Source organism: Labeo rohita, chromosome 5 (genome assembly GCF_022985175.1).
Source record: "Labeo rohita strain BAU-BD-2019 chromosome 5, IGBB_LRoh.1.0, whole genome shotgun sequence".
Lineage (NCBI taxonomy): Eukaryota > Metazoa > Chordata > Actinopteri > Cypriniformes > Cyprinidae > Labeo > Labeo rohita.
The window spans coordinates 21,212,446-21,233,406 of record NC_066873.1 but is presented as its reverse complement, the minus strand read 5'-3'; the positions used below and the strand labels follow the sequence as shown (position 1 = coordinate 21,233,406).

Genomic DNA, 20,961 nt, shown 5'->3' with positions numbered 1-20,961 from the left:
ATACAGTTAATAAAACAATAAATCCATTACTCTCTTGTCTCCTCTGAGGCTGGGACTCTAAATGGTGTTTTGTGCACATCTGTGCAGCCAACGACAGCACAGTTAGCATGCTTTGCTCAGACTTTTGCCTTGGCGTTAGAACTGGTACACCGTTGTCACTTGCGAAAACAAAATGACGGTGCCATGGGTGGAAATGTGCAGATTAAGGGGCAGTGATATTATAATAAAATACCTTAACCACTCACTCGTTTTTTCACATGCTTGCAAAAAAAGCCTTACAAAAACAGTTAATGGGTTGTCTTTTTTCATGTTTTCTGGGTTGGTAGATGCACCGGGGACCCGATTATAGCACTTAAACACAGAAAACATCAGACTTTCATGATACGTCACCTTTAACTGTTTTCACCATTCATAAAAAAGGTATGAAATGTTTCTTGAGCACCAAATCAGCATATTAGAATGATTTCTGAAGGATAATGTGACACTGAAGACTGGAGCAATTGCTGCTGAAAGTTTAGTTTTGCCATCGGTGGAATAAATTATATCTTAAAACATAACAAAATAGAAACAAGTTATTTTAAACTGTAATAATATTCCACAATATTACTGTTTTTACTGTATTTTGATCAAATAAACACAGTCTTGGTAAGCATGGGAGATTTCTATCAAAAACATCAAAAAATCTTACCAACCACGAACTTTTGAATGATAGTGTAAATTGGCAAATTTAACATTCAGGCTTTCAGCATGCACTTAAATGTGGATAACGCTGCAGGATATCTGATATTTTCTGGAAGCTGGTTCCAGCTGTGGGTGGCATAATAACTTAACACTGTCTCACCACGTGTGGACTGAACCTTACATATTTTTAGCCAACTCTATCCTATTGATTTAAGAGATTTATTAGGTTTATATTCAATAAGCATGTCTGAAATATATTTAGGTTCTAGACCACTGAAAAACAGAGTATAATATATAATCACATGATAATGGGGATTACCGTTGATGTATGGGCTCCAATGGTATTTTAAGTGTCAACCCAATTGCATTTATTGTAAAAATAGACATGCCTGAAAGTGTATTACTGCCTTATCTTTCCCTTTGGACAGCTGCAACCACTTTCACAACGAGATCCAACATTCAGGACCTCAATCTCCTGCCATAAAGACCCCATTCATGGGTTTCTGGCTCTTATTGCACATTCTTTTTCAGTCTGTGAGGTGTTTCATCTAAAAAGGAGCGAGCACACACACAAGCTCTAGCAAATCACAAACAAACATGTAGACAACGAAGGACAAATGAGGTTTATTAGATGTTTTACACATCAGAAAAATAATCTGCTGCAAACACGTGTACAGACACATTGTAGGCTCTGTAGGGAAAATAAAGATCTATGCGATTGTTCTCCCTAGTGGGGTCTTATTCCTGCCGCTCCCTTCCTTAATTAACTGTAAGTGAAGAATTTAAAATGATTGCTCAAAGGGGTCCAGTGTCTGGTCCAAGTCAGACAAACCAGCATCATTCATTCTTAACTACAGGACATTTGGTGCTTTAGCCATGAAGGAACCATTTTATAATTTCTTTCTACGTATTGTCATTTTTTTTTCTTAGTAATCTGCCATAATGTGTTTTTTTTTTCTTAGAAGCACAACAAAACTAAAATGATTTTCTACTGATTAACCACCGTTAAATATTGACAAACTGAGACTTGAATAAGAAATAATGCGTAAGCCGTTTTAATTAATTTATCCACATGACCAATATATAACCAAATCTTTACCTGAGTCTGCTATCCATTTTGGCAACAGATCCTGGCGCCAAGCTGTGGATGTAGATCCCAGGAGCGCTGTTTTCCAGCGTTAGACAACAGGCACCGATACCCAGCCCCACACCTGGCTCTGAAACACACACCAAAACAAGATTGCCAAATGGGTTACTTCACATCAAGCATGATTTCTAAATCTTATTTCTGGTGTTTATCTTGGTTAAAGAGATTTGAGATACTCTGTCATAACAGGTCAGAAAGTTTTAACGGTTGCTCAGATGCAACAACTGCCGAGGTGAAATTACCCACTGAACCTAAACAAACTACTAGACGAACCCTACTTTAACACTGCAATAATAATCTTCATGTCAAAGACATATATGGGGTCCCTAAACTGAAGAAGTTAACAGAACTCAAATAGTGAGGCAGTTGGAGGGTCTATTTATTAGCATGACGACGCTTTGGCAGGATGGTTTATTTGGACACAGCCTAACACTTAAGCACACATTAAGCACACAGGTGTGTGTCTGTGTTAATAAAAATGATTTCCTTGGAATAAAAAAATACCATGTGTCAATTTCAAATGGGAAGGAGTGTTGCAATAACTTTGAAGCTAACTATTTAATTAACACAGGTCTAATGTTGACTTCTTAAAACTGTTTTCTTCCCAGAACAATACAATTTTTAAGCACAATTTATACAAAACAAACACAGTACATGCAAATAAGCAAAACTAATACTAGTACAGCTGGCTTTTGTTAGTTTTGTATACACTACTGTTCAAAATGTTTAGGGTCAGTATGATTTTTTGGTTTTTCAAAGACATCTCTGATGCTCACTAAGGCTGCATAATATTGAGAAATATTATTTCAGTTTAGAAAAACTGACTTTATTTTTATACATTTTTAAATGTGTACTCCACTCCAAGTACCGTGTTTGGAAAGGAAATGACACGTACTATGGAACCTCCAAAGGGAATAAATACAAGATAGGAGGCAAAAATATATTTCAATGCTTTCTCCTGCAATTAAATCGTTAGGTAATTATACTGTATATAAATTTCAGGCATCAGGGAGCCGGTGATAATATGCGGGGCTTTGAAATCTCTTTTAAATGCACGCTCGCTTTTTACGTTCATTTTCAAGATTCGTGATCACTCATACTCTGTGTATACTAGGGAGTGGCAGTACTTACCACACATTTTACAAGATTAGATGTTTGTCAGTGGTGCTCAGGATCTGCAAATCATTCACTATCATTCTATCAGTCATCTCTCCTTACTGTATGTATGTGGTAAGTAAAATTTTATGTACTGTAATTAGGGCTGCAACAGTTCCTCGATTCTATTCGAGTTTTTGATTTAAAAAAAAAATCATCGATTGCATTTTGCCCATGTTGAGTAATCGGCAAAAATACTGTGGTGCATTCCACATATTAAACACATTTAAAAATCATAATAAAGCATAATGCTATTAAGAATTCACAAACGATACGATTAAATTAAATTAATACATGCGTGTAATGTAATTATTGTAAATATATAATTATTTGCATGTGTGTAGGTTACGTACGTCACAAACACAGGAGAATACATCATTATCTTTCTCAATATGCTAACTGTTCTTTGCAATTTCAAAATAAAAGCTGAAAATCTCTGAATTCACACATTTTGATGTCTACATATTCAAGAAATTGCAGTGGCTGTAGCTTGTCTATTATAAAGACATGGCCAAATATTAAAGATTACGTAGACACTTGAATTAAAAGTTGTTGAGTTTAAACAAGATTAGATCGCTCAGTAAAATGTGTAAAAACAATCGTCAGACCGTTGGCGCCCCCTTTGCAGGCATTTGTTTTAATGGGTAATGTACATCAGCTCTATTGTTTAAAAAACGTTACGTATTTTAACAGATTTGCTTAATAAAACCAAATGAATACTCTCTTTTGATACCTGATTTGAACTAATTATTATTGCCTTAATTGCTATTATATATGTATTTTAAGTTATTTTAAAGGCTTAGGTCTATTTTTAGTAATATAAAAAAAGTATAATTATCCGATTTCTCGATTAATTGTCCAAATAATCAAGAGATTACTCGATTACCAAAATAATTGTTAGTGACAGCCCTAACTGTAATGTAACAGGCTACTGCTAGTAAGCCGCTAACCATGTCCCTTTATTGTCCCCGTGCCTTTTCAAATACGGATTCACTATTTGGTCACTATTTTTTTTCCAGGATTCTTTGATTAATACAAATTTCAAAAGAACAGCCTTTATTGGAAATAAAAATCTTTTGTAACATTATAAGTGTCTTTGCTGTCACTTTTAATCAAATGAATGTGTCCTTGCTGAAAAAATTATTACTTTCTTTCCAAAAACAAAACATACTGAGACCGAACTTTTAAATGTTAGTATACCTCAAAAAGCCAAGATTGTACCTTTGTTTAGTGTAACCTCCATGATAATGCGATCTTTGGGACCAGGCCCCCTACGAGAGTCCCCATCTTCAAAGCTAGGAGGGACTGGAGTCCCACCACTGGCATTTGAGTTTGGAGAGCTGGACCTGCTGAGCAGGGTGGGTGTGGGACAGGGTGTAAGACTTGGGCTTCTCAGACGGGTCCGCACTGTTAGGGTAACTACTCCCTTCTTCAGTTGCTGAAATGGAGAACAACGTCATCCATTAGATGCCAAATAGAACGAACACCTGAGAATTCCTAGTAATTTCCTTTCCAATGACGTAAAAATAATTCAAAGAAATGTGCCTGAGGTTTACAGTCCGGAGTTAATTCTTCTCTGAGGTTTTATGCACCGTTGCAGGTGTTTCTGGGGTGACTGAGCAATTTACCTTGAAGGTCTGAATGGCCTGCTGGTGCGTGAGGCCTTGGAGAGACTCTCCATTCACCTCCAATATCTCATCACCTGAAAGGTGGAAAAAGAAAGTGAAAAAAAACCAAAGGCAATGCAAATCCAAATTCCATGTGGTTGAGGTACAACTGCTTTTGATGACAACTGCTCCAAGTGCATTAGAGCTACTGTATCATGACCAGGAGTGTCCATCTACCTTCTTTTAGCCTGCCATCTGCTGCAGCTGCTCCATTGGAGAAAATTGTTTTGACGAATATACCCATCCTCCCCCGGGCTGAATCCTGCCCACCGACAATGCTGAAGCCGAGACCCTACACATTCAAACACACATCTCTATGAGCCTGGATTTACAATAGTACAGATGGTGATGTATTTGGTATACACTATTGTTTTTGCATAGAGGTTTCATTGTCCACCTCTACGACATGTATCTTTTTAGTTACGATATGAAACAGAGAGTGAATCACCCCCAAATAAACAAAGCAACAAGATCAAAGCAGTTTACATCTAAAATGCTACATATATGAATTTGCATGGTGACAGCATGTATTGTCCCGGTTGCAGGGCCTCCCTCACCTTGCCCTGTCCTTTCATCAGGACAATGTTGGAGATTATGGACGGCTGTGCCAGTCGCCATGGAGATTCCACTTGAACAGTGCTCAGGGAACGAGCCGATTTCTTCACAATTTGATATTCCTGAAGAGGATGATAAGAGGTTATGAATAAACAATGAGTTGATCAAATTAAACAAAGTATTGTTTTTATTGTGTTGAATTGTGAGAAAATAAGCAGCTACCTTCAGTAATTCATACCTATGAAATGCTTTGTAAATGTTTTTCCTCAATTGTGAGTCACTTTAAAAGCAACAGCTGAGAGAAAGTACATGTAAATGCTACTGTGCTAATGTTATTGTGAAGCAAAACAAATTAAGACTATTATATAAATTGCACTATATTTGGGTTTATCACATGACTATCTGGAATCCCTGATTTTGATTGGTCAACTGAAGCATTCTGTGGTCAAATATTTTTTAATAATGATGCTAAACTGTTGTCAACATTTGTTTCTTGATAACTGATTTCCTATATTGTTCCTATATATTCCTATATTTTCCTTACATAATAAAATAATTAAATATATTAAATTATATTTTACACAGTCTGTTAGTGTTTATTTTTGCAAAAATTACTGTACATTATCCCTTACTTGTATAAAGAAAGAAAGAAAAAGAATGAAGGTCTGAATAGGATTAAACTATTCACACATTTGAATTAACTTTTGACAAGCACTGTAATTAGCACAGCTAGGGGAAACCTTCCAGCCACATGTAAGGAAAGACTGGCTGAGTCATTTCTGAAGTGGCCGTGCCACATAATAATTCAAAATGTTTTAGGACTTCACAACACATGGAACTGGAACCAGACACCACATTATACCAAGAATGATAGTTTGAAGAAGACAAAAATTAAAATAAACAAGCTAAATGCTGCAGCAACCTGTCGGATCCCGACTGTATCCAGCTGCTGCGGGAGTGAATGTTTGCGTCCTCCTCTCACTGGCTTTTCTGCTACATCACTTCCTGTATCGCCATTTTCCACAATAAGCTCATCATCTTCACCAACAGACTCCAGACGGCTTCCTCCACCTGATCATAATATCATCAAGACATTAACTTGAACTGTAAACACACTTAATTCAGTTATTTATATTCACAATCTGATCTCCATACGTCTGAATGTCTCTGCTGATTAACAAGCATAATTAAAAAACTATGTAAACAATTTCAGTACACCCTGATCTGGTGCAAGAATCTATCATAAAGAAATTAGAATTGGTGGATCCACCCTTGGCCATAATCCAGTGCAGTTTAATCTCATTACAAAGTTTTCATGCTCAGCAGGGTTTTGACATGATACAGCTGGACGTGTTCGACCTTGGGATCTGCTACGGAACTTCATCGGTGTGGGGCTTCGGCAACATCCCTTGGGACCCTCAATCCTGCCACGTTCTTCCAGTCTGTCAAGATCTGTAAACTGGAACAGGAGAGAAATGGATTTAGGGAACATGCCTTGTACAAAGAGAGGCAGAATACATAAGACCGGCTTCAAAATGAGAAACAAAGCAAATAGAGTAAACATTCCTCAGTTTCCTGTGACACTTCCTCTTGAAAGCGTAAGCCATAAACATTTCTTTGCCCTTCACTGTGCAGGGCTGTAGGGAATGTTGCACAGTCATGCTGGTGAACGCTTTCATATTTTCACACAGGGAGACCAAATCTAATGTGCAAACGAAAGTCAGTGTTTTCTTAGAAGTGTGGAACGGAAATGTGTCATATGCCCTTGCTTCATGCCCTATGATTTAACCAATAAATGTCCTTACTGTAAATTAAATAGCTTTTATAAAAAAAATAGATTAAAAATATTTGTTTAAAGTTTTTAAACAAAAAATAATTTGTTTAAAAAAATGTATACTTTTATTAAGTATAGATGCTTTTGATATTTTATATATTATATATATATATATATATATATATATATATGCAAAGAAGATCAAACACCCTTTACAAAAAAAAGTTTACCAAAAACAGTGATGTAGGACGATTTTGAAGTTGGAGGAGAAAATGAGATTGGAGTTTTTTGACATACCCTAACTGTCTTAAACCGGAATACACGAGAGTTCATGTAGATAAGACCTTTCCTTCCTCGGCTGGGATCATTTAGAGGCCTTTGAAGCAGCATTTAAACTGTATTTTGGAAGTTAAAACGCATGGGCACCATTGAAGTCCACTATATGGAGAGAAATCCTGAAATGTTTTCCTCAAAAAACATAATTTCTTTACAACTGAACAAAGAAAGACATGAATATCTTGGATGACAAAGGGGTGAGTACATTATCTGTAAATGTTCTGGAAGTGAACTTCTCCTTTAAGGACCATGTGACACTGAAGACTGAAGCAATGGCTGCTGAAATTTCAGCTTTGCATCACAGGAATAAGTTCAATTTTTTATATATATACAAAGATTTATTTTTGGGCTTTTTATGCCTTTATTTGGACAGGAAAGTATAGATTAGACAGGAAAGCATTGGGTGAAGAGAGAAGGGAGTGGGATGGGCAAAGGACTACGAGCCGTCAAAAAATCTTGCGACCACAGACTTTCAAATGGTAACGTACATTGATGTTTTTGATGGCCCAAAATGTGTTGTGTAATCTTTTTCTTTCATTTTTTTTTTTTAATGATGAATGCGTCTATCTTGTGATTACCGCTTTTATATGGTAACCACTAAACGTGCTAAATAAGGTGTTAATGTTTAAATGATCACTAATAACTATTAACATAAAATGCTATTAAGTAATTATCTTAACTGCAATTATGTAGTTAACTTTACATAGGCCTTTGTACGTAAACTCTCAGGAAAAAATCTTTGTAACACTGATTTGGATTAAGTTGATTTAAGGGTTCTTTAAATATTTATTGTGTGTGGAAATGGTACCAGTGGATTCATTTTTGTAGTAACTGCCAATGGCACTTTGAAGTCAGAAAACCTCCTGCTTCATTGCACCACATTAATACTGCTCTTCTTTGGCTGCTGTGAAAAAAAATACCACAGTGTTTTCCCCTTCTAACCGCCTCAGCTTTAAGAATGAGCTTCGGTTTATCGCACAGCTCATGCATCCTGAAACAAGTTCAAACAGCAACATGTAAGGGAAGATCCACTGCTCTCTTTTCAGGCATGGAGACAGGAAGCCCTTCCCCTCCGTTGTCAGAAATGCGATCTGTCTCCTGCATGAACAAGCTACGCTACGCTGTTGCAGGTGAGCCCGTGGGCTTCCTCAAACCCCATACCTACGTGCCTCACAGGACTCAACGTGACAGTCACAGCTGCATCCTTCTTCCAGATCCTTCCCTTCCATATTTTTTGAAAATGTGCTCCCGTGTTTTTTTTTTCTCTTTCCCTTTGTCTCATTAAAACCACTTTAGATCAGATCTGAAGACACACCCAACACTGTCCGCACTGGACACCTACATAATAGCAACAGCTCATCGCCCTCTTCTGCTGTGGCAGGGTGTTGAAAGGGAGTGTAAAAACAGTTTGGACAGGTGTTTGGATTTGGAATGGAAGAGTGAAAGGGGAAAGCAAACATATGGCAAACTGAACAATTAATTGGCGCAATAACACTCTCCGTTTCATTTTCTAGGGTTCACACATTTTCAGACCAATTGCAAGACTTTGCTTTTTCCATTCTTGCTTATTAGAAAAAGCGATTTCTAGCTGGTGAAATATTAGGTGAGACACTGCAGGTGAATAGGGTAAAAAAATTAACTAATCGTCATCACCTTACGCACCCAGTTGATAAGATTACATTGATAACGGCAAACATTTTTGTATTACAAGTTTTCTAAAATGTTAGGTTTAAATGAAAGGTTTAATGAAATATGTGCTAATTTGCATACATTTCTACCACAAAAATCTAAACAACGGATGAAGTCAGCACATTTTTTTTTGACATATTAGAGTCAAATGTTTTTACAGAGGGAATTTTGGATTCTCATTTTGTTACTCTATAATTCAGAAAAAACAGACAGAAAACAATGTATTTTTTACAATTTTTTGTTATGTTGTATATAATCAAGCAAATTATATATGAACAAATCCCTCTGTAAAAACCTTCAGGACATGGACAGGTATAAAAATGTAAAGTTTGGTGTTTGTAAGTGTTTGTAAACTCATTTTGAGAAAACGGATTTTAAAAATATGTATTGTAATTGAAATCTATTGACACAAAAAGATAAAATGCTATAAAAGAAACACTTAACAGTGTCTTTTGAATGTTTTCTTTCCACTAGTCTGAAAAATCACTTTATGAAAAACCAAAAAGCCCAAAATCTCAAATATGACAGGTGCATGAAAAAACTGTTTTTGCCTGCAGTGCCTTAAAGCAAACCATAGTAAAGGGGAAAAATGGTTTGCTGATGGAGTGTGATTCTTGCTTACTGCATTCAAGAGCTATGAATGAAAGATATACGGGGGTAAATGTTGCTGAAACATAAGCATTCGATGAAATTTGTCACAGTTGTTTACTGATTGTGAATGAGACACTGTTATTTAAAAAAGGAGAAAAAGCAAGTGTTTTTCAATTGCCTAAATAAAAAAAGCAACATGCAGTAACTACAAGCAAGGAAAAAGTTGGCTTCAGTGCATATGTTGTAGATGATGTCATTTTTTGAATCAGAATTTCCCATGACTTGTTCCAAGAAAATCACAATTTAAAAATTCTTTTTAAAATTAGCTTTTTCAAATTTTCCAGTGTCATGCCTGAAAGGAGCTAACTAAATAAAATTCCACAATTTGTCATTTCAGTATCATAGGACCTATGAAATGGGAACGAGAGCTTACTTTATTTTTGTTTAATCCTCTTTCAGTTCCCACCACCCTGTAAGAGCTCCCACTCTGCCATTCAGTAGAGACGGAAGCCTGGAGGGTGAGAACAGCTCACTGGAGACTAGAGAACACAGGATGAGAGGAAGCTCCACAGGCTCCTCAAACCTCATCATGTCTCATAAGACTTTACTTACACGTCTTTATCTATGCAGTGACCAAGTGAATCCTACTGATGTTTAACTAGGTTAAAATAGTCTTTGTCTAACAATGCAAAGATTCTCAGAAACAACTTAATTTACAAAAAGAATAAAGGAATCTATCTATCTATCTATCTATCTATCTATCTATCTATCTATCTATTCATCTAGGTACAAATGCTGTCACTGGGGCGATACTCTTTTGAAAGGCAGTCTCGGCCTCAGACGTCATGCCCACAGATGGTTGGCTGAACATCTGATGCATATGGCACACAAAATTGGAAACACTTCAGGAGTTCCAGTCATCATCGGATTGGTTGAATTATACAGGATTTCCAGGAGACGTGTGTGTCACATTCTTTAACATTCCGTCTGGAAACAAAGATGCCGTGTTGCCAAACCCCCTCATGGAAGAAGAACTCTGACAACGAGCACCTATCAGGATCAACTAAACGCTGAATTTTCAAAAGTATGTGAAATATGTAATATTCGTGGCACAGACTCTTTAAAATATGGACAACAGTTTTGCACAGAAGTCTGTTATTGTGGGGACATTTCTACGCCCCTAAACATAAAACAAATGTGGCATAAAACGAAACGTGAATATCTGCTTTACCTGTCAGTCATAAGGACTTCATTCAAAGACCCAGACCCAGAGTTCCCAGACCTTCTGCCGTCAGTCTGAAGTAGGGCTGTTCGATTCTAAAAATTCTGGAATCGGTTCCGATTCCTGGTTCTGGAATCAATGGGATTCAATTCCAAGAATCGATTCCTCACTGTTGTTTTCGATTCATTTTCGATTCTTGTTTTTTTAGATTGAAGGAACCTAATTTCGCCATGACTGCAGGATATAAAGATCTTAGAAAGTAGCCTTATCATAATATGAAGTTTTATTTTTTAAAAATGATGATACATTTCTCTATTTAAATTGTAATTTTGTCTGCACTGCCAATGAAATGAGTGTGTTCGTTGCATGCATAGAACAGTTCAGCTGATGGATAGGTTAAAAAATAGCATTTTATTTAAGATGGAAATAGGATCAAGACCCTCGATCACTTCATGATCTATTCTGTCGTGCAGCGCTCAAAATTGTGGACAATATAAGCCAGTTCCACCGTAAAATAACTTCGGAATCATTTTTTAACTGCTTCATTAAAACGATCTATCCAAAAGAACCTTTTTGTGGAAACTAATCAGATTTCTAATCACTATTAGCGAGCAAGAGGCAAATTAATAAGTGCTTAATGGAAGGCTGCTTCCTGCATCCAACTATTGGAATCGATTCCCAATGTCTTGGAATCAAGGAATCGATTCCCAGCCCTAGTCTGAAGGTAAGGTTACTCGAGACAATTCAAACTGATATTGAGGGTGAAATGAGGTACAAAAGCGCAGCCCAGATGACAGCAATTATACCTTTTTTCTTTCCTACCCACCTACCCATCCAATCATCTACATTCAGTGGTGTATACATATGTATATATATGGAACTATATACCGTGCAGTATCTTTCACTGTCTTGTTTGCTATTTTTAACTTGAACAGTGTCACTATGAGTAAATTATTGATAAGGACTAGAGGATCACAAAATAACATGTGTCAAAAGTTTTCTGCTGTACAGTGAGATAAACTCAAGCTTAACTGCTCCAAATTCACATGGAATGGAATGCTAATGTAATTAGACAGCAGGTGGGACGGTTGCTCCGTTCCATTATTTTAGTACCGAAAGCGAGAATGCGTGTGCAGTATAGACACAGCGGGGGGGCGGTGGGGAATGACCCACTTTACTCTGCACCACAGAACACCTCAAGCAAAGCATCACGGGCGCTGTTCTCTGAAACAGCCACACAAGAGTTTTAATATGTTGAGTTGTGTGGTCCTGTCAGTGTGCCATTGATCAGTTAATGGCTGGCATTAGCTATGTTGCCATTAATGATAACCAAACCAGAGCAACGTCTCATTTTGTGTGATTAAACATTAACGCTGTGTGGCATTAGTGATTTGATGCACGCCTGCTTGCGCAGAGCAAATGAATAATTTGTTATCTGTGATGAAACGAACAAATGCTGAGCCAATGGCTGCTTGGTAAACAGTGGCACTAATATTTATCTGGCAAAACAACAGATAAAAACCTCAAGAACATAAATGGCGCCCTGGCACACAGATCAAAAGAGGCAAACCGATAAAGCAGCGCTGCTGTCCTTAAAAGGAAACGCTGTATTTTAATCACAACATGCTGCAGGTATTTAGATTTTGCTGAAAATATCAGGAAAGTCTCATTCTTATCAGACGAACCATGGAAGTGCATTTGCTTTTTATCAAACACCTCAACCAGGCACAGTTGGATGTTTAAGGGAAGACAACTACACAGTCACACTAAAAAACAGATTAAGATTATAAAAGCATTGAACATTTTTCCCCAAAGCAAACTTTTAATCATAAACACTACCAAAGACAGAAAACAGTCTGCTCTAGCTCAATCTAGAGGCCAGCTGAGGCAGCACCAGATGAAAGCGGCAGATAATGAGGCAGATAGGCAGCAAATGTACGTACCAAGTCCTGGGTGGGCAGTGAAAGGCTGCTGGCCCTCACGTCCTCCACATCCGGCTCCATGTTCTCCTTCTCCTCCCCCGGGGAGGGAGAGGCGTCCGGACCAGAGCACGTGCTCACTAGGTCGGGCAAGCTGGTGGACGGGTACTTGTGGAAGTCCACTTCGGATTCATCCTGGGAAAGGAAGGAAGAGCAGCTGGAGAAAGCATGTTGTGTGCCGTTGAGCAGCCTGCGAGTATTTTTAACTTTATCTCAGAAAGCCTAACGGCGAGCCCAGCTTCACTGTTCAATTTTTTAGCGGCTACAAGCATCTGCTTATGACATCTTTACGTGCTTGAACGGCTGACACACTTTATATAAGGACCACATCAAGAAGTGCTCATAAAGACGCTTCCCAGTGCAGTTACACACAGTTATTGTTATAGTATGAGGCTGATTTGCTCGCAAACTCAAACTCACCCTGCTGGCCACTACCAGCTGCACGAGTCCAGCAGTGGAGCGCAGGATGGCTACAGCTTCCTGGTGTGAGAGGCCAACCAGGGAGTGACCGTTTATCATCAGTAACTCATCACCTGCTTTCAGACGGCCATCTCTAAAATCAAAAAACAACCAGAGAAAGCATGATCAGGTCAGCCACTTACATAAAAACAAGCAGCAGACACTCCTGAAGTCACGTTGCAGCTATTAAAGTGAAATGGTAATGGGATGTTAATGCATGTTAATCAAAAATTGATTGGATCACGACAAGTGGTTTCTATATGGCAGGCAGCTTGATGCAAATAACATCAGCCAGGGACAACAACAACCTGTGATGAATGACAAAATGTATTTGAACTGAGAGAATACAGAACATTTTACAGAACACCAGTCATAAGGGTCATTTGTTTTAAATTGAGATTTATACAGCTTTCCTCTGATGTGTGGTTTATTAAGATAGAACAATATTTGGCCCAAGATACAATTATTTGAAAATCTGGAATCTGACGGTGCCTGAGAAAATCGCCTTTAAAGTTGTCAAAATTAAGTTCTTGGCAATGCATATAACTAATCAAAAATTAAGTTTGATTTATCTATGGTAAAAAATTTACAAAATATCTTCATGGAACATGATCTTTACTTAATATCCTAATGATTTTTTTTTTGCATAAAATAAAAATCGATCAGTTTTATCCATACAATGTATTGTTGGCTATTGCTACAATTATACCTGTGCTACTTATGACTGGTTTTGTGGTACAGGGTCACATGCCCTGTACGCCCTTGATGACCATGTGTAATGGGACAAGAGAAGGAATGATCTACTTTTGGAGTTTCAAAACTGTCTAAAATCATTTCCGGATCATCGACATTCATTTTAACTATTTATCTGTCTGGAAGTTGCAAACGATACAGTAACCATTGAGTTCACAGCAAAAGGAGACCAGTTTCATTATGCTTCTATCAAGAAAAAGAGATTAATTACAGTCACACAAAGACATCTCTGTCTCTGCTACATTCTTCCATTTCCAAATGGCCTGACCACTCAACTGAAGCTTCATTACGATGAACAGTGTGCAGTCAAGAGAGAAAGATTCAAAATCTTAAAGCCTCTCACTGGTCAAAATCCTCAGGGCTTCAGTCACAGATGAAGGAATCTGAGGTTATCTCAGTGTTAGCTGTTATATAAGAGCAGGAAACTACATAACTTCCCACATCATGCTGTATTGACAGCCCTGATCTGACCACCAGGCCACGTCTTGCGCCACACTAGAAAGAGATTTGGAAAGCAGCCAGTTTGACCAATATGTATGATTCATGTCTACAAGTTTCTCAGAAACAGCCCCCCATTAAAACTGTGTGGGAGAAAATGTTGTACTGCTAAATTATAACAATAAACCCTAGTGCTGGTCATACCAAAAATAGCCTGCTCTAACTGTAGACGATGTGGGGGAGCTGTGTATGTATTTTCCAGCAGATGTGCAACATCTCATGAATTTGTATGTCTGAAATCAGTTAACTTTTTGGGTCCCAAGGCAAAGCCACAAGGGCTTATTTTCCCTGAAAACATGTATTTAACTTAGCACATCACCTAGGGCGAGTAATTCAAGTTCTTTGGGGCAACAAGTGTTAATTTAAGCTTTTGGCTCATTACCATCAGGTTGTTGTGCCTCCTCCAAACTTTGTCAAAGTGTGCATTAATGAATGACAAAGGGAAGCAAGTCAGCAAATTCTTCAACATGCTGCAGCTTCAGAGTTTGAGGGGCGATACGCATGAGAACGAGGAAGAAACGATTTCTACAGTATTAAAAAAAACCATAATTTAAATATTATTCAATGTTTGTAGTTAAAGACATATTTAATGTTAGAATCACGTTAGAATATCCTGGCTTTGTCTAAGTTTGCAAAATGACAGCCATTTGCTTATATACCATGGTACTGCAGTTCGTTAGGGGTGGAAATCACCAGGAAGCTGGGGATTTGGTATTTCATTGATATGACAATATTGTGATTTTTTTCTATATCAGTGAATTGCATGTAATGCATGTTTATTTTATGATATAGTGTGCATCCTAAAATAAATAAATAAATAAATAAAATAAAATAATTTAAATCAGTTCTATTAAATATTCCATATTCACAAACACTGTTAAATTTCAATTATTACCAAAATGATATGAATATTTACTTCTTATCAATTAGTGTCAGTAAATATAGAATATTTAACTATGAAAGCTCATTTTATTTTTTAAAATTAGATTATCCGTCATCATCTAACACTCACTTCATACTAATAATTAAAAACACCAATTTAGTAACACTATAAAATGGACAGTTCACCCAAAAATGAAAATTAGGCCATGATTTGCTCACGCTTACGACATCCTAGGTGTATTTGACTTTCTTATTTCAGAAAAAATACAATCAGAGTTACATTAAAAAATGTCCTGGTTCTTCCAAGCTTTATAGTGGCAGTGAATAGCTGTTGAGATTTTGAAGTCCAAAAAAGTGCATCCATCCATCATGAAAGTGCACCACATGGCTTTCTGAGACTAATAAAAGCCTTTGGAAGCGAAGCGATGCGCTTGTGTAAGTAAAATATCTATATTGGCGTTTCAGCAGATGACATAGGACGTAGACGCAGCGTAAGCTCTGGTGAGAATATGCTAGTCTACTGAGAACAAAGGTTTGTTTACAGGAGCAAAGGAAGCAAAGTTTCCTTTGTTTAGCAAAGGAAAACAGGTCTCCTCTTGGCTTATATCGAAATCCGCCATCCTTTTTCTTTACAAATTCTCGTTTTGTACTTCTAATTTGAAAACCAGTGTTTTGTTTTGCTCTCTCCTCCGCGCTTTCATCACTGTGTTCGCCTACATCCTACGTCATCCGCTCGAACGCCACTCTCATAAGTGAGCTAGAGATTACAATTTACAAAGTTTTAAATACGGAATTTTTTTTTTTTTTTACACAAACAATTCGATTCGCTTCATGAGGCCTTTATGAACCTCCAGCCATGTGGAGCACTTTTTATGATGAATGGATATACTTTATTGAACTTCCAAATCTTAACAGCCATTCACGGCCATTATAAAGCTTGGAAGAGCCAAGACATTTTTAAATATAACTCTGATTGTATTCATCTGAAAGAAGGAAGTCATACACACCTAGGAAGACTTGACGGTGAGTAAATCATGGGTAATTTTTATTTCTGGGTGAACTGTCCCTTTAATAATTAATATAATAATTACTAAGCTTCCGATACCTCACGGACTGGTCACTATTGTATATACGGCAGCGTGACTGAATATTTTCTGTGCACCCATATAAGGGTGTCACAATGGCTTTGAAGATTAATGAGTATCGTGGAGTACACTCAAGACTCCCTGACACTCGCATATGCATGAGATGCTGATTGAGCAGTGTCACCACAGCACCTACTGTTGCCAGGGCAGCAAATGAAAACCTTTGCAAATGAAGGCCGTTTACCTCTGTGCGGCTCCTCCTTCCTCCACGTGGGCCACGATGATACCGTGAGGAGAGCGTTTGGACCCTCGCCCGCCCGTGATCTGGATACCCAGTCCATCCTGACCCTTCACCATGTGCATCTTCCAGATCCGGCTGCCCTCGCGGGGCTGTGGAGAAGAAGAGGAAGATATTTATCCGTATGGTGGAACAATCAGGAATGTTCTTCGTTACATAACACTAAATAAGTCCCGCAGCAGCTGTTCTGCAGTTTTAACTTTCATTACAGTTCTCAAAATGCTTCCCATTTTATGCTGCAAAAATACCTACTGATCAACTCCGAACAGAAGTTTCATCAAATTAGAAAACATTATTGTTTACACAATTTTAGAATATTATCCGCTTTTTACTGTCAAATAAGAATAAAGGTTTTGTAAAGGTAAGTGGAAGAACTGAACTGATGTATTTTCCATGTTTTTTTTTTATTCAAGACTGACTTCCTCTTTTGGAGAGTACATAAATCAGAAGAAGGGAAACTTTAGGAGCACCTGTTTCTGACAGATTCAACAGCCACTTCTTTCACTGAGCTGCACTTCATCAATCTGTTCACTGCCATTAATGTTCATTAAGCTCTTGTCCTTCGATAAAGGGTGAAATTTAGTCTCAAATGTGAATTCAGGCTAATAAAATGACAGAACAGCCTTTTTTCATTCTTCCTGTCTGCTCTGGCATTAACTGGAAAACAAATGAGGTGTACTTTGAAATTTTTTGTCTATTATGATGACCACAGAGCTTTTAACAAGAAATACAAAATGTTATTATTCTCTGCTTTTGAAATAATAACTGACAGCAAAATAACTGACAGTTATTAATCATCTAAAAGCTGATTAATAAGCTTTCCATAGGACAATATTTGGTATAGATACAGCTATTTGAAAATCTGGAATTCTGAGGGTGCAAAAGAAATCTAAATATTGAGAAAAATTACCTTAATTTGTCTAAATGAAGTTCTTAGCAATGCATATTACTAATCCAAAATTAAGTTTTGATATATTTACGGTAGGAAATTTACAAAATACCTTCATGGAACATAATCTTTACTTAATATCCTAATAATTTTTGGCATAAAAGAAAAATCTATAATTTTGAGCCATGCAATGCATTTTTAGCTATTGCTGCAAATATACTCGTGCTACTTAAGCCTTGTTGTCCAGGGTTGCAAATAGCAATTGATTATGCAACATAATGAATCCAAGAAGACACTGTTTTCATCACCTGCGAAATGTAAACTGATTTTGGTAGCATTGCAGGACTACTGTAGCAGTCGTACTCGAAAGCCTGCGTTTAAATGCATGAATTCATTTCAGCCGCCGAGCCATTTATAGCTATTGTGCCTGACATCAAAGCTTTTCTGACAGTAACACTAACACAGAAGCCCATGAATTTTCAAAGACGTGTCACAACATTAGCCTAAAATTATATATTTTTAAACAATATTCTGACAAATATTCGCTAAGCATACTAATTTGGTCTTGCATAATCCTTTATATTGTAAATTCTGTCATCAGAGTTGCCATTTTGTCATTCAAAATTTATGTCTGTATGCATAAGGAAATATTGGGTTTTAATGACTTTTTTTTTAAATTGCAATGTAAGCAACAAATCAGCATATCAGAATGATTCCTGAAGGATCATGCGACACTGAAGACTGGAGAAATTACTATAATTGTAATAATATTTCACTGCATTTTTTAATCCAATAAATGCAGCCTTGGTGAGCACAAGACACTTCTTTTTTAAAAAACATAAAAAGAATCTTACAGACCACAAACTTGTGAACAGTAATGTATGTCTAACTATTCAGCGTAGACAAAGGATGCTTGAGGTTTCTAAATAGCCTGCTTAGAAGAGCTCATTATTTTTACAATTCCGTTTGGTGCCTCTTGTGGTGCAGAAAGACACTTTACCTTTAGCACTCCTTCTCAACCTGACAGTTGGGTTTGCACACACCTCAAAACTATAAACATGCTGCCACTTGTTAACGTTTCCTTTGAAATCTGTCTAGGAGAGGGGCATGTTCCCAAGGAAAGCCTGTCGGCAGGGTGAATCACTGACATGGGATATCAGGCTGAGATGGTCTGCTGCCTCTTTTCTCACGTTCTCACGCTTTCCCTGTTCACTGTCAAAATTAGTCTGCGTATCCTCCCACTGACATGTTCCTACCCAACGCTTGCATAGACACAGTAATGATACTAATTACTTTCATGGTAATCTCTGTAGGACTGTATTGGAAATGTATTTTATCACATTGGAGTGCATTTGAGAGGGAGCATATTATTAATGTTAAACAGATTATGTTTTCTGTCATCTGATAGTGAAGTCATAACTGATTACTCATCAGTCTGTGTGCTACTACTTAAGATTTTTAAGATAAATACAAATGAATTGTTCTTTGATTTTGTGGTTGGTGAGGTACACATATTACATCGCTTCAAGGTAACATGACTAATTTCAGTAGTTTAATGACATATTGTCTATTTTAAAATGATTTTTCATTTGCTTTTCAAGGGCCAATATTTGACATGCTTTTGATTATCTGGATAATCAACTGAAAAGAGTGAAAACATGCAGCTTTTTCTCTGAAAAGCTATTTCCTTGACCCTTAATAATAACTTTTATTTGTGTAACCTAAAATAGTCAAGTTGATTCAGTCATATAAAATTATATTTTGACTTATTAATAGAGATCCACAGATATTTAAATTGATTAAACATTTAATACCAGATATTTAAATTTATTTCTAATGAATGGACCAGAAATAAAATTCTGGTACCATTAAAATTAATGAAAAAAAAAACAAAAAAAACCTAAGAACTAAAATCAACTGGCAATAATTTAGACATGATAATATAATAAATGTACCCTAAGAAAGAAGGATATTCATTTTGAGATTTGATAAAGATTGTATTTTACAGTGTTATTAAATTAGGTTTTTATTAAATAATTTTTTCCACTACAGTCTAATATGAAAGCCCATTTCTGCCACTGAAAAAAAGTTTTAAAAATGTAATTGTGACTTTTTATCTCACAATTCTGACTGTTTATTTCAGAATTGCATGATACAAACTCAACATTCTGACCTTTTTTTAGAATTTGGACTTTTTTTCTTAGAACTGCATGATACAAACTCACAATTCTGATTTTTTTCTCAGAACTGCATAATACAAACTCGCAGTTCTGACTTTTTTCTTAAAATTTGAGTATTTTTCTTAGAATTGAATGATACAAACTCGTAATTCTGACTTTTTTCTCAGAACTGCATAATACAAACTTGCAATTCTGACTTTTTTCTTCTGATTTTGACTATTTTTCTTGAAATTGCATAATACAAACTCATAATTCTGACTTTTTTCTTAGAATTCTGACTTTTTTCTCAGAAATGCATGATACAAACTTATAATTATGACTTTCTTCTTACAAATTTGAGTATTTTTCTTAGAACTGCTTGATACAAATTCATAATTCTGACTTTTTTCTTCTAATTTTGACTATTTTTCTTGAAATTGCATAATACAAACTCATAATTCTGACTTTTTTCTTAGAGTTCTGACTTTTTTTCTCAGAACTGCATGATATAAACTCAAAATTCTGATGAAAAAGTCAGAAAAGTCAGTTTATGTTTATATCTGTGAGATATAAACATAAAAATATGAATTCTGAAAAAATATCAGTCTTTTTTTTCCCCCATTGGAAATTACAACTCACAATTGGAAATTACAACTCACAATTGCAAGTTTAAATCTCACAATTTTTCTCAAATGTAATTGCGAGAAAAAAGTCAGAATTGTGAGATAAAAATGTCGCAATTACCTTTTTAAAAAAAAAATTATTTAGTGGTGGAAACAGGCTTCTATAGTCCAAATATAAAAACAGCAGAAATTAATAAAAAAATTTAATATCCAATAATAACAAATAAAAAAAACTCTATTAAAAATATATCCCATCTCAAGCACTTCAAAAAGCGTGTATTTGCTAAATCTGTCTGGCAAAACTTTTTTTAATTTATTTTAAATGGAAGTTAAGGACACAGTTATACAATTAAGCATATGGATTCAGTCTGTTGTCCTCTAATGTGGCTTTCCGAAAATGACTTGTTGCAGGATCTCATGGAACCCGCACCTTGTCGGTCTTTGAAATCCCGTGTGATTGTTCAAAATCAGACCCATACAGCTTTTTGGGATGACCCCTTCAAGCAGTTCTTCTAACCA

At 36.5% G+C, this 20,961-nt stretch overlaps 1 protein-coding gene across 3 annotated transcripts in view; it reads right to left on the bottom strand.

Moving 5' to 3' along the window:
• The window catches only part of pdzd2 (PDZ domain containing 2), an 83,791-nt gene that overhangs the window by 16,366 nt on the left and 46,464 nt on the right, over nucleotides 1-20,961 (bottom strand). For all 3 annotated transcript variants that reach the window (XM_051110659.1, XM_051110660.1, XM_051110661.1), the window contains 10 exons: nucleotides 16,718-16,863; nucleotides 13,217-13,349; nucleotides 12,761-12,931; nucleotides 6,565-6,664; nucleotides 6,128-6,276; nucleotides 5,208-5,327; nucleotides 4,828-4,942; nucleotides 4,612-4,685; nucleotides 4,205-4,421; nucleotides 1,781-1,898 (listed from right to left, as the gene is read on the bottom strand). In XM_051110659.1, coding sequence (XP_050966616.1) covers nucleotides 1,781-1,898; nucleotides 4,205-4,421; nucleotides 4,612-4,685; nucleotides 4,828-4,942; nucleotides 5,208-5,327; nucleotides 6,128-6,276; nucleotides 6,565-6,664; nucleotides 12,761-12,931; nucleotides 13,217-13,349; nucleotides 16,718-16,863 — 1,343 coding nt within the window. The remainder of the gene's footprint in view (nucleotides 1-1,780; nucleotides 1,899-4,204; nucleotides 4,422-4,611; nucleotides 4,686-4,827; nucleotides 4,943-5,207; nucleotides 5,328-6,127; nucleotides 6,277-6,564; nucleotides 6,665-12,760; nucleotides 12,932-13,216; nucleotides 13,350-16,717; nucleotides 16,864-20,961) is intronic.